Source organism: Neomonachus schauinslandi, chromosome 1, assembly GCF_002201575.2.
Source record: "Neomonachus schauinslandi chromosome 1, ASM220157v2, whole genome shotgun sequence".
In the NCBI taxonomy this organism is placed as follows: Eukaryota; Metazoa; Chordata; class Mammalia; order Carnivora; family Phocidae; genus Neomonachus; species Neomonachus schauinslandi.
In genome coordinates, this window is record NC_058403.1 from 195019641 (window position 1) to 195034329 (window position 14689).

General features: G+C 58.8%; 3 protein-coding genes across 3 annotated transcripts in view; all 3 read right to left on the bottom strand.

Moving 5' to 3' along the window:
• Positions 1 to 1343: 1343 nt before the first annotated feature.
• On the bottom strand, positions 1344 to 4458 carry RBM15B (RNA binding motif protein 15B). The gene has a single exon (XM_021695014.1). It carries the CDS (start codon positions 4382 to 4384, stop codon positions 1697 to 1699), a length of 2688 nt encoding a protein of 895 aa, XP_021550689.1. The 5' UTR covers positions 4385 to 4458; the 3' UTR covers positions 1344 to 1696.
• Positions 4459 to 6704: 2246 nt separating this feature from the next.
• On the bottom strand, positions 6705 to 10397 carry MANF (mesencephalic astrocyte derived neurotrophic factor). Its single transcript, XM_021695007.1, has 4 exons — positions 10248 to 10397; positions 9391 to 9518; positions 8508 to 8649; positions 6705 to 7166 (listed from the first exon to the last, which is right to left on the bottom strand). Exons 1-4 carry the CDS (start codon positions 10330 to 10332, stop codon positions 6982 to 6984), a joined length of 540 nt encoding a protein of 179 aa, XP_021550682.1. The 5' UTR covers positions 10333 to 10397; the 3' UTR covers positions 6705 to 6981.
• A 3648-nt stretch (positions 10398 to 14045) lies between these two features.
• The window catches only part of DOCK3 (dedicator of cytokinesis 3), a 482665-nt gene continuing 482021 nt past the window's right edge, over positions 14046 to 14689 (bottom strand). The window contains exon 52 of the mRNA XM_044912806.1: positions 14046 to 14555. Within this exon, the coding sequence (XP_044768741.1) occupies positions 14046 to 14555 (510 nt within the window). The remainder of the gene's footprint in view (positions 14556 to 14689) is intronic.

The following is a 14689-nucleotide window of genomic DNA, read 5'->3' on the forward strand; positions in this document are numbered from 1 at the left end:
AGGCAGCCCACACTGAGCCTCATCCTCTACCTCAAAGCATCCCAGCTGTCACCTGTGTTCCCTTGCATGGGCTGGGCTTGTGGCCGGGAGGGTGGTGTGGCCACCAGAACCTGGAGTTCTGGCCAGTTGGCTCATTTCTCTTATTGAGGCTGCTGTTGTCCCTCAGCTCTTCTGGGACATGCAGACTGCCACACAAACACTCTGAAGAGTGTATCTGGCCTGTGTTCTCTGGTGACAACTGCTGTGTGACTGGGTTCCCTCCCCGGTCCCCGACAGCGCTGGCTTCATTTACCCTCTGACCTCATTAGAGACCAGGGAGGACAGCATTTTACTCTTTCAAGCCATCGTTCCCTCCCAGCTGGAGGATGCGTCCACATCCCTCCCCAGCTGGGCTTAAATGGCTCTGACTAGCCCTGCCCCAGCGCCTTGGCACCTGGGACTTCATTTCCCCACAGAGGCACCCTTGTCCCAGTGGCCCCACCTCAGCAGCAGGGCAGGAGGCCACGGCACACGCTCTCACCTCACACCTGCGAAACAGGTACGTCAGTTAAGAGCATCTTCCTGATCTACCGTGCTCCCTTGCAGCGTTGCAAAAATTCTTCAGTCCAGTTCAGTGTCCCTCCCCTAAAAAACTCTAGTGACTGGGCAGAGCCCCCCCCTCCCCGCCACTGATACATTAGCCCCCAAACAAGGAAGAACCAGAATTTACAAACACTGGGTACATTTCAAGAATGAACCAAAAGAAGCTCCTTCCCGCCCTCCATTCTGGCATTTGGCCTCCGGTGTCCCTGGGAGTCTGAGGCAGCTCTGCCTCCAGCCGGGTGCTCCCAGGCTGCCACAACAGCCACATTAAGGCTGAATAAGAGGGGGAGCCTGCGTCGATCTGGGACCCCGAGACCCTGTGGCATCCATACTGTACTTGTCTTCCCCGTGACAAGACCACACAACTGTTGAAGACTACCTGCCTGCAAAAGGCCTCAAGATTAGGTATGTTGTCCAACTGTTAAAGCTCAAGCAGATGCACACACACATTCAGGGCATGAAAACGAAAACTCCAAAACCACCAAAGCTGCCGGCTATGGAGCTCAGGCTCATGGGCTCTGCTCAGGCAGGCAGGGGAGGGTCCAGAGGCAAACAACTTGCTGTGAGCCAAGGCTAAAAACAAATGTGAACGTAGTCCTGACTGGGCCCAAAGAGCTGAGGGACTGAGAGCCACCAACACGGCAGGATTCTGAACTATATATACCCGGGCTGGGAAGCTGACCTAGAGCATTTGCGTGCGTGCAGTGGGGAAAAGTCTTCCATTTACTGAGGAAAAACTTGATTAAACCAGGAGAACAGGATTAAAAATCCATCCTCTGACAAAGGCTTTACTGACAACTTTCCATACAGTTAGTCAAAAAATAAAAAAATACAGAACACAGCAGACAGTATCTCGTACACTAGAAATCAACGTGACAGGAGTCCCTTTTCTCATTGCTGTTAAAACAAAAGACAAAAAACAAAAAACACAACCCTAAAATCTAAGAACTTAGTTTTGGTGGGGGGGGTCGGGACTCTGGTCCCCCATTAAATGAACCAAAATAACCCAGCAGAGAATTCAAACCAAGGGGGTAGGATGTGGGGAGGGGGTGGTGGTCAGATCTTAAAATAACTGCTTTTGTGACACAAATGCGGAGCTGGAAACAGGTTTGGGCTAGGCAGTGTCTCTCACTATAACTATCACCATGTGTTCTTCTTCTAGCTTGCCCAATGTCCTCAGTGCGGACTGGAGGTACTGCTGTGAAAAGTCGCAGGGCGGGAAGGCGTAGAGCATGCCCGTGCTGTCTCTGCCCTTGGACCCACCCACCGGCAGGCTGATCACCCCCGCCGCCTGCTTCTGTTTCAAGTAGGAGACCAGGTTCCTGAGAAGCCGCCTCTGTAAGCCTGGCTCCACCGCGGGCATCCCCTCAGTGCCAGGCCCGCTGGGGGTCGCCTGGGTGGCTAGGAGCACCGCATAGCCATTGGGGCTCCCCTGCTTGATCCGCCGCGTGACCTCGTCGAGCTTGGGCTGGTCCAGTCGCAGACGCTGGGCGATCTTCAGCTGGGTCAGCTTGCTCCCGGAAGTGTGGTCTTTGAGGAGGCCCGTGATAACCCCCTGGTCCCCCTCTAGGATGTGCATAGATGTCGGGAAGCAGCTGTTTTTCAACACTAGGAGCCCATTCCAACCCAGCTGCAGTGTCTGGGCATACTCGGAAAGATTCTTGAGCTTTTTGGTCTCGTGTTTTGGCTCTTCCAGAGGCTTGGGCTCAGCCTCAGCGGTCCGATGATTGCGCTCGCTCTCTCGTGTCTTCTTCCCGTGGGAAGAGTCTGGAGCCTCGTGGTGGTGGTGGTGGCTCCGCTCCTCAGCCCCATGTCTGCTGTTGCTGAGGGAGTTGCTGCTGGACTCCTTGGGCCCGTCACTGGAGTGGTTCTCCTTACGGCTGCGCTCAGGGGTGCGGTCAGAGCCCCGGTCCACCTGCTGCCCACCACCCTTGGTCCTGCTCCGTTCCTCATAAGGGGAGTGGGTTGTCCTCCCGCGCTCACTGGAAAGGCTCCTCCGCTTCCGCCTCTCCTCCCAGGGCTTGGGCAGGCCCCGGTCCCCATCTCCCCAGCGCTCCCCACTCCGGCTGCGCACCGACCGGCTGTAGCCCTCCAGGCTGTTTCGGCGGTCGGAGCTTTTACTAGGGCTGGTCCAGTCCCCTTCCAAAAAGGTCCGGTCTCGGTCTGAGTACAGGAGGTGTGGGGGGGTCCTATCCCGCACCCGTAGGTCTGCATCCAGGTTTCGGTGCCGGGTATAACCGTCGGGGAGCAGCTCGTAATGCACAGGGAGGGGTGAGGGCTGGTACTGCTGGGGATACCGAGTCTCCTCTGCTTTGGCAAAATCCACGCGCAGCCTCCGGTCTGGACCACCCAAGGGAAAGCCCCTCATTTTTGCACAGGCGGCCTGAGCTGCATCCAAGCTCTCGTACTGGATGTAGGCAAAGCTATCTCCCTTGACGTGATCAATGGTCCGAATGCTCCCAAAGCGGTCAAACTCCCGGGCCAGAGCGGCCAGTGAGGTGTTAGGTCCCAGGCCGCCCACCCAGAGGCGAGTGGTGGGGTTGGCCTTGCCGTAGCCTATCTTAATGGGGTTTCGGCCAATCACCCGGCCCGACATGGCCACCTTAGCCCTGTGGGCCATGTCTAGGTTCTGGAACTTGAGGAAGGCATACGCACCACCCTGGCCACGGGCAGGCCTCTTGATGACCACCTCCTCAATGATGCCATACTTCTCAAAGGCCCGCCGCAACTCCACCTCGGATACGCTGTGGTCCAGGTTCCCGATGAACAGGTTGCGCGTGGCCCGCTGGTCGTCCTCAGGCATCAGGTCCTCCTCGCACACGGCGGGGTAGCCGTAGGGGCGCCCGCGGTCGTCGTACAGCCCATAGTAGTCCAGGGCCCGCTCCCGGGATAGCCCCACCGCGGCGGCCGCGGCAGCATCCAGGGCAAAGGCCGCCGCGGCGTGGCGGGCGCGGGGCTCCCGCAGCGGCGGGGCGGCCACTGGGGACAGCGAGCGCTGCTTGTACTGGTAGCCGCCGTGCAGGGGCAGGTAGCCGAGTGGGTCGGCGGGCGCGGGCGGCCCCGGGGGCGGCGTGGAGGCGGCAGCGCTGCTGCTGCTGCTTCGCCGGCTGCTCCCGCCGCCGCCGCCGCCGCCGCCACCACCGCGCAGGTACACGGGCTCCACCTTGAGCGGCCGGTCGTAGAGCAGCAGCTGGCGGGCCAGGGCGTGCTGGCGGGCCTCGCGTGCGTCCTGCGGGTGCCGGAAGTTCACGTAGGCAACGCGGCCCAGCTCTGGCGTGTGCGACAGGCGCAGGCTGATCTCGCCGAAGCGCTTGAACTGGTGGAAGAGCCGGTCCTCGAGGTGCTCGGCGGGCAGCGCGGGGCTCAGGCTGCTGATGAGCAGCGTCTTGTACTCGGGCGCGGCCGCCGACGAGCCGGGACCCGCGGGCTCGGCCCCGGGCGGCGGCGGAGGTGGTGGCAGCGGAGACGCGCGGGGTGAAGCACCTGAAGCGCCTGGGTCCCCGGAGGCCTTGCCGCCGCGTGCCCCGCCGCCGGCGCCCGAGCCCGAGGAGCGGCCGCTGCTCGCACGGTGATTTGCGTCTCCCGCGCCGCGGCCGTCGCGATGCCCACCCCCGCCGCCCCCGCTACCGCGGGGTTTGTCGCGAGCCCGCGCTGGAACGGGATGCTTGGCGCCGCCCGAGGCCTTGTGCGCCGCCCGCCGCCCGCCCGCCTCCGCCTCCCGTTCGCGCTCCCGCGGCCGCTTGGCCGACGATGACGAGCCGCGCCCGCTCGGGCTCGAGTCTCGCTCGCTCTGCCTCTTCATGGCGCCGGCGCGGCGGGCGGGCGGGCGGCCCGCAGGCCCCTCACAGCGGCGGCGGCGGCGGCCGAGGAGGCAGCGCCCCCGGCGCCGCCATCTTGGACAAAAGGACTCGGCGCGGCGGTGGCGGCGGGGCGGGGCGGGAGCAGCGCCCAGGGGCTGGGCGTCGCGTTATCAGGCTGCGCCGGACTGTCACGTGACTCCGCAGCGGGCGGGGCGAGAGTTGCGCCGGGCGTACGTCATCGGAATGCGCCGCCCCGTGTCACGTGATCCCGGGGCGGGCGGGCGTGAGCTCTGACGCCACCGCGCGGCCAAGGGGCCGGGCTACGCGGAGATCGGGGACTCGCGAGAGCACTGTCCCCGACCCCAGCGGGCTGCAGGCCCTAGGCCTCCGGCTTCCGGCTCGGGGGTCCGCGTTGCGTGGAATGGGAGTGGCAGCGTCTGTGGGCGCCGGGCTCCCTGGTTTGGTCTTGACCCAGCGCGGCCTCTTTACGTGGCATCCCCCCAATCCCCACCACAGCATCTCCTGACTGTGGTCCGGGATCGACAGGCGCGAGAACCTAAGCACGCCGCTCCCTAGGCCCCGTCTAGGACCCACGCCCCACAAAGCAGACATTCTCCGCGTTCAGGTATCACCTGCAGCGGTCCCCGGAAAGGCCGCGACGACCATGGGCTATGAATGCAAAAGGCGAGGCCCTTTTGGGTTCAGGCAGAGAGATACCCGAGCCAACAACCTACCTGCCGTTTACCGAGGGGGAATAGGCTCCTTGGCGCCACGGGGTCCACCCTCTGCTGTGGCCTCCCGAGCAGATGGTGGGCTGTAAGGGCAGGGCCACGGAGCCAAGGGCGAAGAGAAGGCCAAACCCAGTAGTTACCACAGCTTGCCACGCTTACCTCTCGCTGGCCAGTGCCCTTCCATCCACCTCCAGGGCCAGGACCTCTTCTCCAGAGGTGAGGTGCGGGGAGAATCCTGCCCAGGTGCCCAAGCCCCCTTGGGAAGGTTTCATTCTCCAGAGAGCTGCTGGACGCATCGCAAAAACCGACCCAACTTCTGCAAGGAAACCGTGAGGGTGGGAAGAGCCTACCGGTTCCTTCTCCCACAATCATAAAGCACCTCCTGGAGCAGCTGAGGCAGGTGCAAGGGGAAAGCTCTTACAAGAAACACCTGTACCGTTGCCTGATCTGAACTCCACTTCCAGAATGAGTTAACCCTTTGTAGATCACCTTGGGGGTCAGCCCTACAGCGGTAGTGGTTGGTTTACCCTGCGCCTGTGTTCAGTGTGGCCTGTAGGCCACGCCATTCACCTCCTAAGACTAATGTCTTCAGCTGTGGATTTTCCTAGCACTTGTTCGGGGTTCAGGACACTGCACTTTGTCAGATCTTAATAGCCCACCTAATTCCTCCAAACAAGGAAGTCTTGGCTTGAGAAGTAGCTCAACCTTCTTGCTTCCCTCCTAGAAACAAGGTATTGAAGATGTGCTGGCTGTCATCAGTGGATGCCACAGCAGGTGGGAACAAGGCCTATGGAGGTAAACTGAATTTAGCAGCATAAATGATGTGATCTGGAGTCTTCCTTGGAAAGCACTGCTTTAGTCCTTCCCTTCAGCTGGTCTCGGCAGGCCCGAGAAGCAGAGGGGTCTCCACCAAGTCAGAGCTCATGCTGACAATTGGGTTTCCCAAAGCCAACCCCGGAGAGGAACTGAAAAACCAGACTCTGGGGACGAGAGACTTCACTGTTGGACTTACCTTGGGTAAACAAGGCAGAAGGCAGCCTCTCACTGACTTTGTATAAACCAACCCCTGCAAATCTTACAAAACCCCAATTAGGCATCAAAAGCTTGGGACTGACATGAGGCCACAAACTCAGATGACCAAGTAGATGGCCAGATCTGGACAGTGGTTGGTGGAGGTAGCCAGGCCAAGAGCATGTTTAGAAATGTGATGGTACTAAACACCGGCAGTTACTGAGGTCATCCTCCCAGAAGGCCACACTAAATCGACCCTCCATCCTGCTCAGGCACAGCCCCGATAAAGCCCCTCCCCCTCGTACACCAGATTCAACCCCCGTGCCCTGCAAGAAGCCGCATGGCCTCTGGCTCCTCTCCTGTGACTTCCACTCGAAGTCACCTCAGGGTGGCGCATCAGGCGCAGCCACCTCCTGGGCTCGCCTCCACTCCTGCACCAGCCCCCCTTCCCCCCACGCCTCAGCCCGTGTCCTGCCCTGGCATCTCCAGCCCTGGTCGCCGAGGGACAAATGTGAAGGTATCAGACAATTCTTTGTTAACTGGAAAGCATAAACTGGTGGGATCTTCATTAGGGTTGAAATCCTATTTCAGATTCACTTTAATTCTCCAAGGACAGCTAGAAATTTTCTTCCTTTAATAAAAAATTCCCAGACACACTTTAAAGTCCTAGAGTAAACCAGCAACAGAACAAAGTGAATCCCCCCAAGGGGGGCGCTGGAGAGCCAGCATCATCAGGAAAGCTCCAGGCTTCACACCTGACATTGTCAGGAGCCCGCCTAAAAAATAAATTACAAAAAGGCTGTGGGGAAGAGGCAGGTGAGCTGCTTTCCCCTCAGGTGCAGCAGGGATCAGGCAGACTACAAATCAGTCCGTGAACTGGCTGCCTTGGGGGCATATTTAGGCATCAGTTCATTAATCTTCCGGATGTAGTCGGACTTCTCCGCACAGCCTTTGCACGTCTCCCCCCAGTCGTCCAGGATCTTCTTGAGCTCTTTCACCCGGAGCTTCTTCAGGTCCACTGTGCTCAGGTCGATCTGCTTGTCTGGAGGAAAGAGCAGGGAGAGCTGGTGGGAGTGGCCACAGACCCCCCCACCCCTAGTCCCAGGATGGGTCACCCCTGCACAGCCCCCCAACCCTTAAAACAAGCAGCCCTACTGGTCAGAGGGAGACAGACATTTCTAGACACCTGCGGTGCGTGTCAGTGCCCACCTCCCTGACCTGCAGGAACTGGCCCGAGGCCCCTTCACCAGAAGGCCGGTCTCACCCTGGCGGCGTCCACCCGGATGTGCAGTGCTGCCCCGCCCGGGGACGGAGGCCATGTGGTCCTTACAGGACAAACCTCACAGGAGAAATGAGGTTCCCACTCCCCCAGGTGCCCTGACAACTAGTCACTCACTGTAGAGTGACAGCTCCAGGGTGACAGAACAGACAGATCTCCTAGCTCCAATTTCCCAACACAGACCCTGGTCAGGAGCTTACTCCCCGTGGCCACTCGTGAGCACAGACCAGGAGGCAACCGCACCTGTCGCAGGTCCCTCTCAGGAGACCAGGCATCCTGGACACAAGTGGGCAAACATGGGCCCTTGGACACTCGCGTCACAATAAAATATGTTGGTGTTGTTTGAATTTTATAGACAACTATTTCTGGTCCTGACTCAGAGGACCTGGCCTGCTTTTTTCCTCTGTTCAATAAAAGGGGTGCCGCAGCGCCCGGAACGCTTGGGTCTGCCTGTCTGCACACAGCATTTCCCTTCAAAATAATAAAGATCGCTGGGCCTTCAGCAGGACGAGCCTATTAAGACCAAGTCAGGCCACATCCCTTCTCTGCTCAAAACCCCATGTTCCCAGGGGCTGGGTGGTTCAGTTGGTTAAGCATCCGACTCTCGATTTTGGCTCAGGTCATGATCTCAGGGTCGTGGGACTGAGCCCCGCATCGGGCTCTGTGCTCAGTGGGGCACCTGCTCAAGATTCTCCCTCTGTCCCCCTGCACTCTTCCTCTAAAATAAATAAATCTTAAAAAAAAAAGATCTCTCTGCGGTCCCCCCACAAACCAACAAAACCATGTTCCCAACTTCACTCAGACTAAAGACCTGAAGCCAAATCACCAACCTGCAAGGCCCTCTTGTGACCCGTCCCCCCGTCATCCACCGCCTATCTCCTCTGCCTGCAATGCTCTTCCATTAGCCCCTCTTGGCTGATCTTCTACCGCCTTCAAAGTCTGCTGAATGCCACCTCCTCCGTGAGGCCTATTCTGCCAGATCCGTACCCCCCGACCCGCTACTGCACGCACTCGCCGTGGCTCTCGTTTCTCCCCTGCCTCTCCCAGCTAGCATGCCTGAGCGCGAGGCTCCGTGGTGGGTCCGTAAAGCCTGGCCACACTCACCATACTTCAGCTCACAGATCTGGCTGTCCTTCTTCTTGAGCTTCTCACAGACCTTCTCCACAGGGATGTGGTGGGCCAGGGGCTTGGACACCTCGTTGATGATTTTAGTGGCAGCGTCCTCTGTGGCCCCGATGTAGTAGCACTGCAGCGAGAGAGGACAATGGCCTTCAGGCGGTTCCACTTGAGAGCCTTCTGCTCCGCAACACTGACAGCTCAAAACCTCTCTCTGGCAGGGCCTCCTGTTCCCACGCCCTGCCTGTACTGGCGGTCACATTCGGTCAGTGTAAAACCCCGGGCTCTCAATACATGCTCGGTCCCAGAGCTGACAGCCTCCAAATAAGTTTACGAGTTACCAGGATTCAGACCTTTAAACAGAAACAAACCAGCGACTGCCAGGGAAATTAAAGCTAAAAAAGTCCTCGTTTTATAAGGGCTCTTGTCCTCAATTCGGCCCTAGCCCATCCTGTGCCCACTTTGTTGTCTTCTCGTGTCCTCACACATGGCCTCCTCTGCGCTCACAATGGCTGGTCCCTCTGGGGGGGATGCTCTTCCCTGCTCCCCCCCCCCAAACAATGATCACTTTTCCTCAGAGAGATTCTTGACTATTCTGCCTAAATCAGCGCCCACCCTCTCTGCCAGAGCACCCTGGTCATTTTCTCCAGGACACTCCTCCCCTGGCATCATTTGCCTGTTATTTCTCCCCACTGATCCTCCCAGTGCCCAGCACACAGTAGGTGCTTAATCAATACTAACATGAGAAAAAAACATCCTAACTGCAGGATGCACGAAAGCACTCGCATCCCACAGCAGCATACTGACACAACAGCGCACCTCCTGAACACAAGTGGGCAGGGCCAGCCAGGGAGGGGAACAGGCTACTCACCAACCGATTCTCTTTGCCTCTTGCTTCCTGACAGAATTTTGTAAGTTCTTTTTCAATAGAGGATGGTGAAAATGTGACATCTCTGTCTTTGAGGTCCTGATAAAATCTTCCCAGATAAGAGATACAGACTGGAAAAGAGAGGGAAAGGAGATGCTCAGCAATCACCAAGTTGCACCCCAGTCCACCAGGAGGGAACTCCGTCAGCAATTTTAATAGGAGACCCGGAGGTGAGTTTTTCCATCACCGGGGTTTCTCAGGTACCCTAACAGGCCGAACCCAGCTCCAGGTTGCTGGGGTCCCCTGGTACACCGAGGGCACGCGGGCAACGAGCATCACCCAATGACCCACACACGGCTCCTCCCTGCTCCTTCCACAAAGTTTAAGCCGAGACTGAACACGTGTCCTTGAGATGGACTCACTGTGACCTCATAAGAGGCCAAACCGGAGAGCGAAGACAAAAACGATCCAAATGCTTCTCATTTCCAAACACAACACCAAACCCCGAGGTGCGGCTTCGCAAGTCCACTGGACCCGGCGCGGCGCTCACAGCCGGCCCTAGGGGCTCCCGACCTGAGCCAGGGAGAGCCTCTGCCCAGAGGTGGGAAAGGACAAAAACTCCGGCGTTATCTCAGTGTCAAGACAAGTTTTCTGTACGATCTAGTCCCAACTTTTTCTTGTCGGACCAGTTTCCTAGGCCCGGGAACTGTTTTCTAGCCGGCGTCCGCCCCTCCTCGGGCGGACGCCGCTGGGACCCGCCGCCGCCCCCTCCCGTTCCAGCCCCGGCCTCTCGGCCGTTCTGTGGTGTTCAGCGCCGCCGCCAGGCCGGCCTTGGCGCGCGGACCCCGGCCCCGCCGCACCTTCGCAGTCGCCCGGCCGCAGGGTCCGGCCGCCCGGCAGCACGCTCAGAGCCAGCGCCACCGCCAGCCCGTGCGTAGCCCACATCCTCCACCGCCGCCGCCACCGCCGCCGCCGCCGCCGCCCGACTGAACCGCGCCTGCCGTGCGGCGCTTCCTCCAGGTCCCGGCCGCGCGCCGTAGTTCCCCATTGGCGGGCTGCCCCCGCGCCCTCCCACACGCCGCGCTCGTATTGGTCCACGCGCCTCGGAGCCCAGACGGGCGGCTCCACGCTACCCTTCCCTATTGGCTGGTAGCGTCGCCCGCCCTTGGCCCTAGACAGTTGTCGGCCGCTGATTGAACCAGGGCGTCCGGCAGGAAGCGGCCGCGGGGGTGGCGGAAGCGGCCCGGGCCGCCATCTTGAGTAGGGGCAGCGGCCGTGCCTGAAGCCGCAACCTCGCACCGCAGTGGGCTTCGGCCGCAGCCTCGCGCGTGCTGAATTATCCCGAGTACCCCTTGCTGTGGGTTCCACGCCGGCCCGAAAAACCCCGCGGACATCCTCTCCCGGGGCCCCGACTAATGGCGCAGGCCAGCGGCTCTGGAGTCAGCCGCGGCCCAAAGGGCAGGCTCCGGGGAAGTTTCTTTCCTTTTCATTTTTTCAAACGATCCCGTGGGTGGGGGACCTCGGCTTCGGGGACCGCCCGCGAGGCCTGATGACCAGGTCCGAAGGTCCGCATTAGGCCGGAGGCCGCCTTGTTCGGGCTGACTGGACACCGGCCAGGGTGGACAGACGCTGAGCTGGAGGACTTCCCATAGGAAGGGGCCCCCCCTCCGAGCTGCCGTCCTAGGTCCCAGGGAAGCGCCTGGCCCGGTTAGGCGCTGTGGCTGTGCGATCCGAGCCGGCCCGCCGCGGTGGGGAACTAAAGGGCTGGCCCGCCGCCTCTGGCGGGGACGCTCCGGGGGCCCCTGGCTGCCGGGGGCGCCTCCTGAGTAGGTAGGGGCGTGCCAGTCAGCGGACAGGCACTGGAGGGGGTTTCCTCTTTGGCTGCCCTCCTTTCAGGTGCTACCTGTGTCAAGGCAGGACGTTGGAAAAGGCTGGCTCTGTGCTCCGGGCAGAGAGATTTCTATGGGGCTAAAGGGCTTGGAGCCCAGCGACAAGGGTTGGAGAGGGGCACTTGGGCTGCTCCCATTCAGTGAATTCAGTGGGTCAGTATCAGGTATTCATCTTTAATTCACATCACAGCAGTCAAGGGAGTGGGGAAAGGGGGAAAAATCAAGTGGCAGATATTTACATCTAAAATTCACATTACTTGTTGGATTTAGAACATGCTACCACAATATATACAGTAAAATACCTCTTGGGACACTAGTACAAATTTTTTTTTCTTTTAACTTTGCTTTCTGGTACAGGTAAGATCATTTTTAAATCACTTTTTTAAACATAAATACACAAAAGAAATGATTAGAAGTCTTATTTTAAATAAGCACAGAATGCCAGAGGTTAAAAACACATTTATAGGGCTGAATACCAATTGGACATCACACTCTATACATTTTTTGCTCAAATTCCTGTACAAATACACAGCATTCAAATAAGTATTTACAAATAAGCTTGAAAGAATGAAAATCAGTATTTCACAATCTTTTCAGAGGATTCTCATTTCTGGCCTCCCACTTCCCCTCAGACTGGCGTTCTCCAACAAAAGGGATTTGGATTATGTCCTTTTCATCCAGTTAAGGAAAATGGAAAGGGAAAAAACAAACCTAGCTCACCTTGCGTAAAAAGGCAAGGCCAAACCAACCCATACTCCCCTCCCTACCATCCTGTGTCACCAGGTGGAGAAGGTCGATGTTCTTATGTGATGACTGCCTTGTCCAGGGATTGATATTCAGAAGTGCCCTAAAACCTAAAGATGCCCTCCTACCTAAGACTCACACCTAGAGCTAGCTCCCGACCCTCTAACACTTGTGAACACCAGATGTTCCTGGCCTGCCCTCTGAGGTTGGGGCTGCCATGACTGACCCACTCTGCCTGGAGCCATCCTTACAGTATCAGAAAGGACCCACACTGGTGAGAAGCACCCCCCAGGTGCCCTGAGGGTAATGCGGCCCTCCATCTTTCCCAATAGGCTAGTTGCTGGCATTCCTGTTCAATAGGCTGGCGTTTGTGTACAAGAGAAGAACACCCTGACCAGTGTTGTCTGTTTGGAAAGAGGGACTTTAGGGAAGGGATGGGGGTCTAGGGCCCGGGGCCTGGCCACAGAGTCTGGCCAGCAGAAGAGAACTACAGGAGAACACACCTGCTCAACAAGGAGAAGGCCGCCTTGTGACCATCAAAGTTGTGAACTCAGGCAAATGAAAGAAAGATGTTTTGTCTGTAGACTATTTTTTTTTTTAAGTAACTTAGAAGCACCCTGGTAAAATACTATTACCACCCCACCCTATCCCCCCAAATAATAAACCAAGAGGAAAATCAGTGCCCTGACCTGAAAGAGTTTCCTATAAAGACACCACTGCACTCTGCCCAACAGACTGGGGAGGCTGGAGAAACTGGCCTCCTGCCCGCCCCGAACCCTGAGTGGTGGTCCCCGTGGGCCTGGAGCGGGGGGTTGGGGGGGTGGGAGGGAGGAGCTGGGGGGTAAGGGGGGACGACGACGACTGCACTTGGCCACTTGGGAGAGGATAATTCAACCTGCATGGCTCTCTGCTTCCAAAAGGAGGAGCTCCCTCCTACCCTCTTTACCCAGGACCTTGCTGAACCTGACCAGGAGTCCTCAGGGCTGGAAGCCTGGCTGGGCAGCCAGCCCCGCTGCTCAGAGGTAGTGCTGAAAATCCCTGATTCAGGAGCTGGATGACAGGCATTCTGGCCACTTCTGAAAGCTCAGAGGATTTCCGGCCCCTGCCACACCCCAGCCTCACTCCTATGCCAGCTCTTCTCTCAACACTTGGCCTCCTGGGCCCCAGGGAGGTAGGTGGCTATGGCCTCTGGCTCCACACCCCCACTCAAACCCCAGAGGGCGGGAGATAACCTTTGCAGATCCATTCGCCAGGGGGGCTCCTGCAGGGCATGAGGTGTGTTGAGAGTGGAAGGGAGCAAATGGTCAGAAATAAAAGTGATGGAGGGAAAAATCCAAGGTAGAGTGGGAGGCAGGGCTGACCCACGGAAGCCTGGCAGTGTGTCCTGGGCGTGCTGTTAGGCTAGGTCACATGCCTGAGCTGGCAGGTTGGCCCAAGCAGCCCCTCAGGTGCACACTCCTGGACGGAAGAGTGGGCGGGTGGGTAGGCTTTTGTGCAAAAAGGCTTGTAGCTCCCTTGTCCACCTGTGACATGTAGTCCACGTGGTCCTTGCAATCCCTGAATACAACCATGAGCTCTTCTGTCCACGCAGCAGCGGAAGAAGTCCCTAGTGCAATTTCCATTCTTCTGTGCCTCTCTGCCCTGGAGGGAGGGCCTGGGCTCCGACCCCTGGGCCCTGAAAAGCTGCAAAGCAATTCTGTCTGTGCAATATCTCCGTATAGCTCCACGTGGTCTGGAACTGCAGGAGGAAGAAAGCATCTACTGCACAAAGGAAAGAAAGGAAAACCCATAGAAATGGAAACGTAGAAAATGAACTAAAAAGAGAAGCCACAACCCTTCATGCTGCTGTGGCCTCTGTACATGGCAACACACGAGTTCACGGCAGTAGAACGTAGACTCGGGGTGGCTCTCTCCTGAGTGCCGGGCCTCTCCGGCTCCCTGGGGTGGGGGAGACTTGATTTTCACACCTGGAGTGGCTGGGCAAGCTGCTCACTGCGGGCGGCGTCCCGGCCGCCTCCCTGCCCCTCACTGCTCCCCTCGGCCGTGCTCCCAGGCCAGGCGGGCCTGCTCTTCCTTGGCGCTCCCAGGAGGCAGCGAGGCCTTGCGGTGCAGGCCCCGAGGCCTGTCGGCGTCTTCACGTAGCAGCACGCCCTCCTCGTGCTCCAGGGCCGGCAGGCGGCTGTGGTAGGGCTTGGGCGGCAGCGCAGGCGGGTCCATGGGGTCCTGAGGGATGACGCACCCCGGGGCTGAGTGGCTTCGGCATGGCTGGGCCTTGATGGAGTCCAGGACGGCGGACTCGGAGAGGCTGTAGTGGACAGGGAGGTAGGGCGGCTCGAGATCTTCATCGGCGTTCCAGGCCTGGCTTGGCATGGAGTCCATGGTGTCGGTTCGGGGCGGGGCCTCCGAGGAGTGCCCAAAGTTACTCTCGCTCAGGGAGGACACGCCGCTGCTCGCGCTGCCCGACAGCGTGGAGTTGCTGCCATCCAGACCCGACTGGGGGCTTGTTGGGGAGGCCGGGATAGGGTGGAGAGGAGACTGCAAAGCAAAGGGTGCGCACATTAGAACCCCCACTGCAGACAGGCGGACAGGCTCGCCGTGTGAAGACAGGGCCGGGTGCCCATCTGTCTCTTCGGAGGCTGCCTCCCAGCAGCCCCCCCACCCCCTAGCAA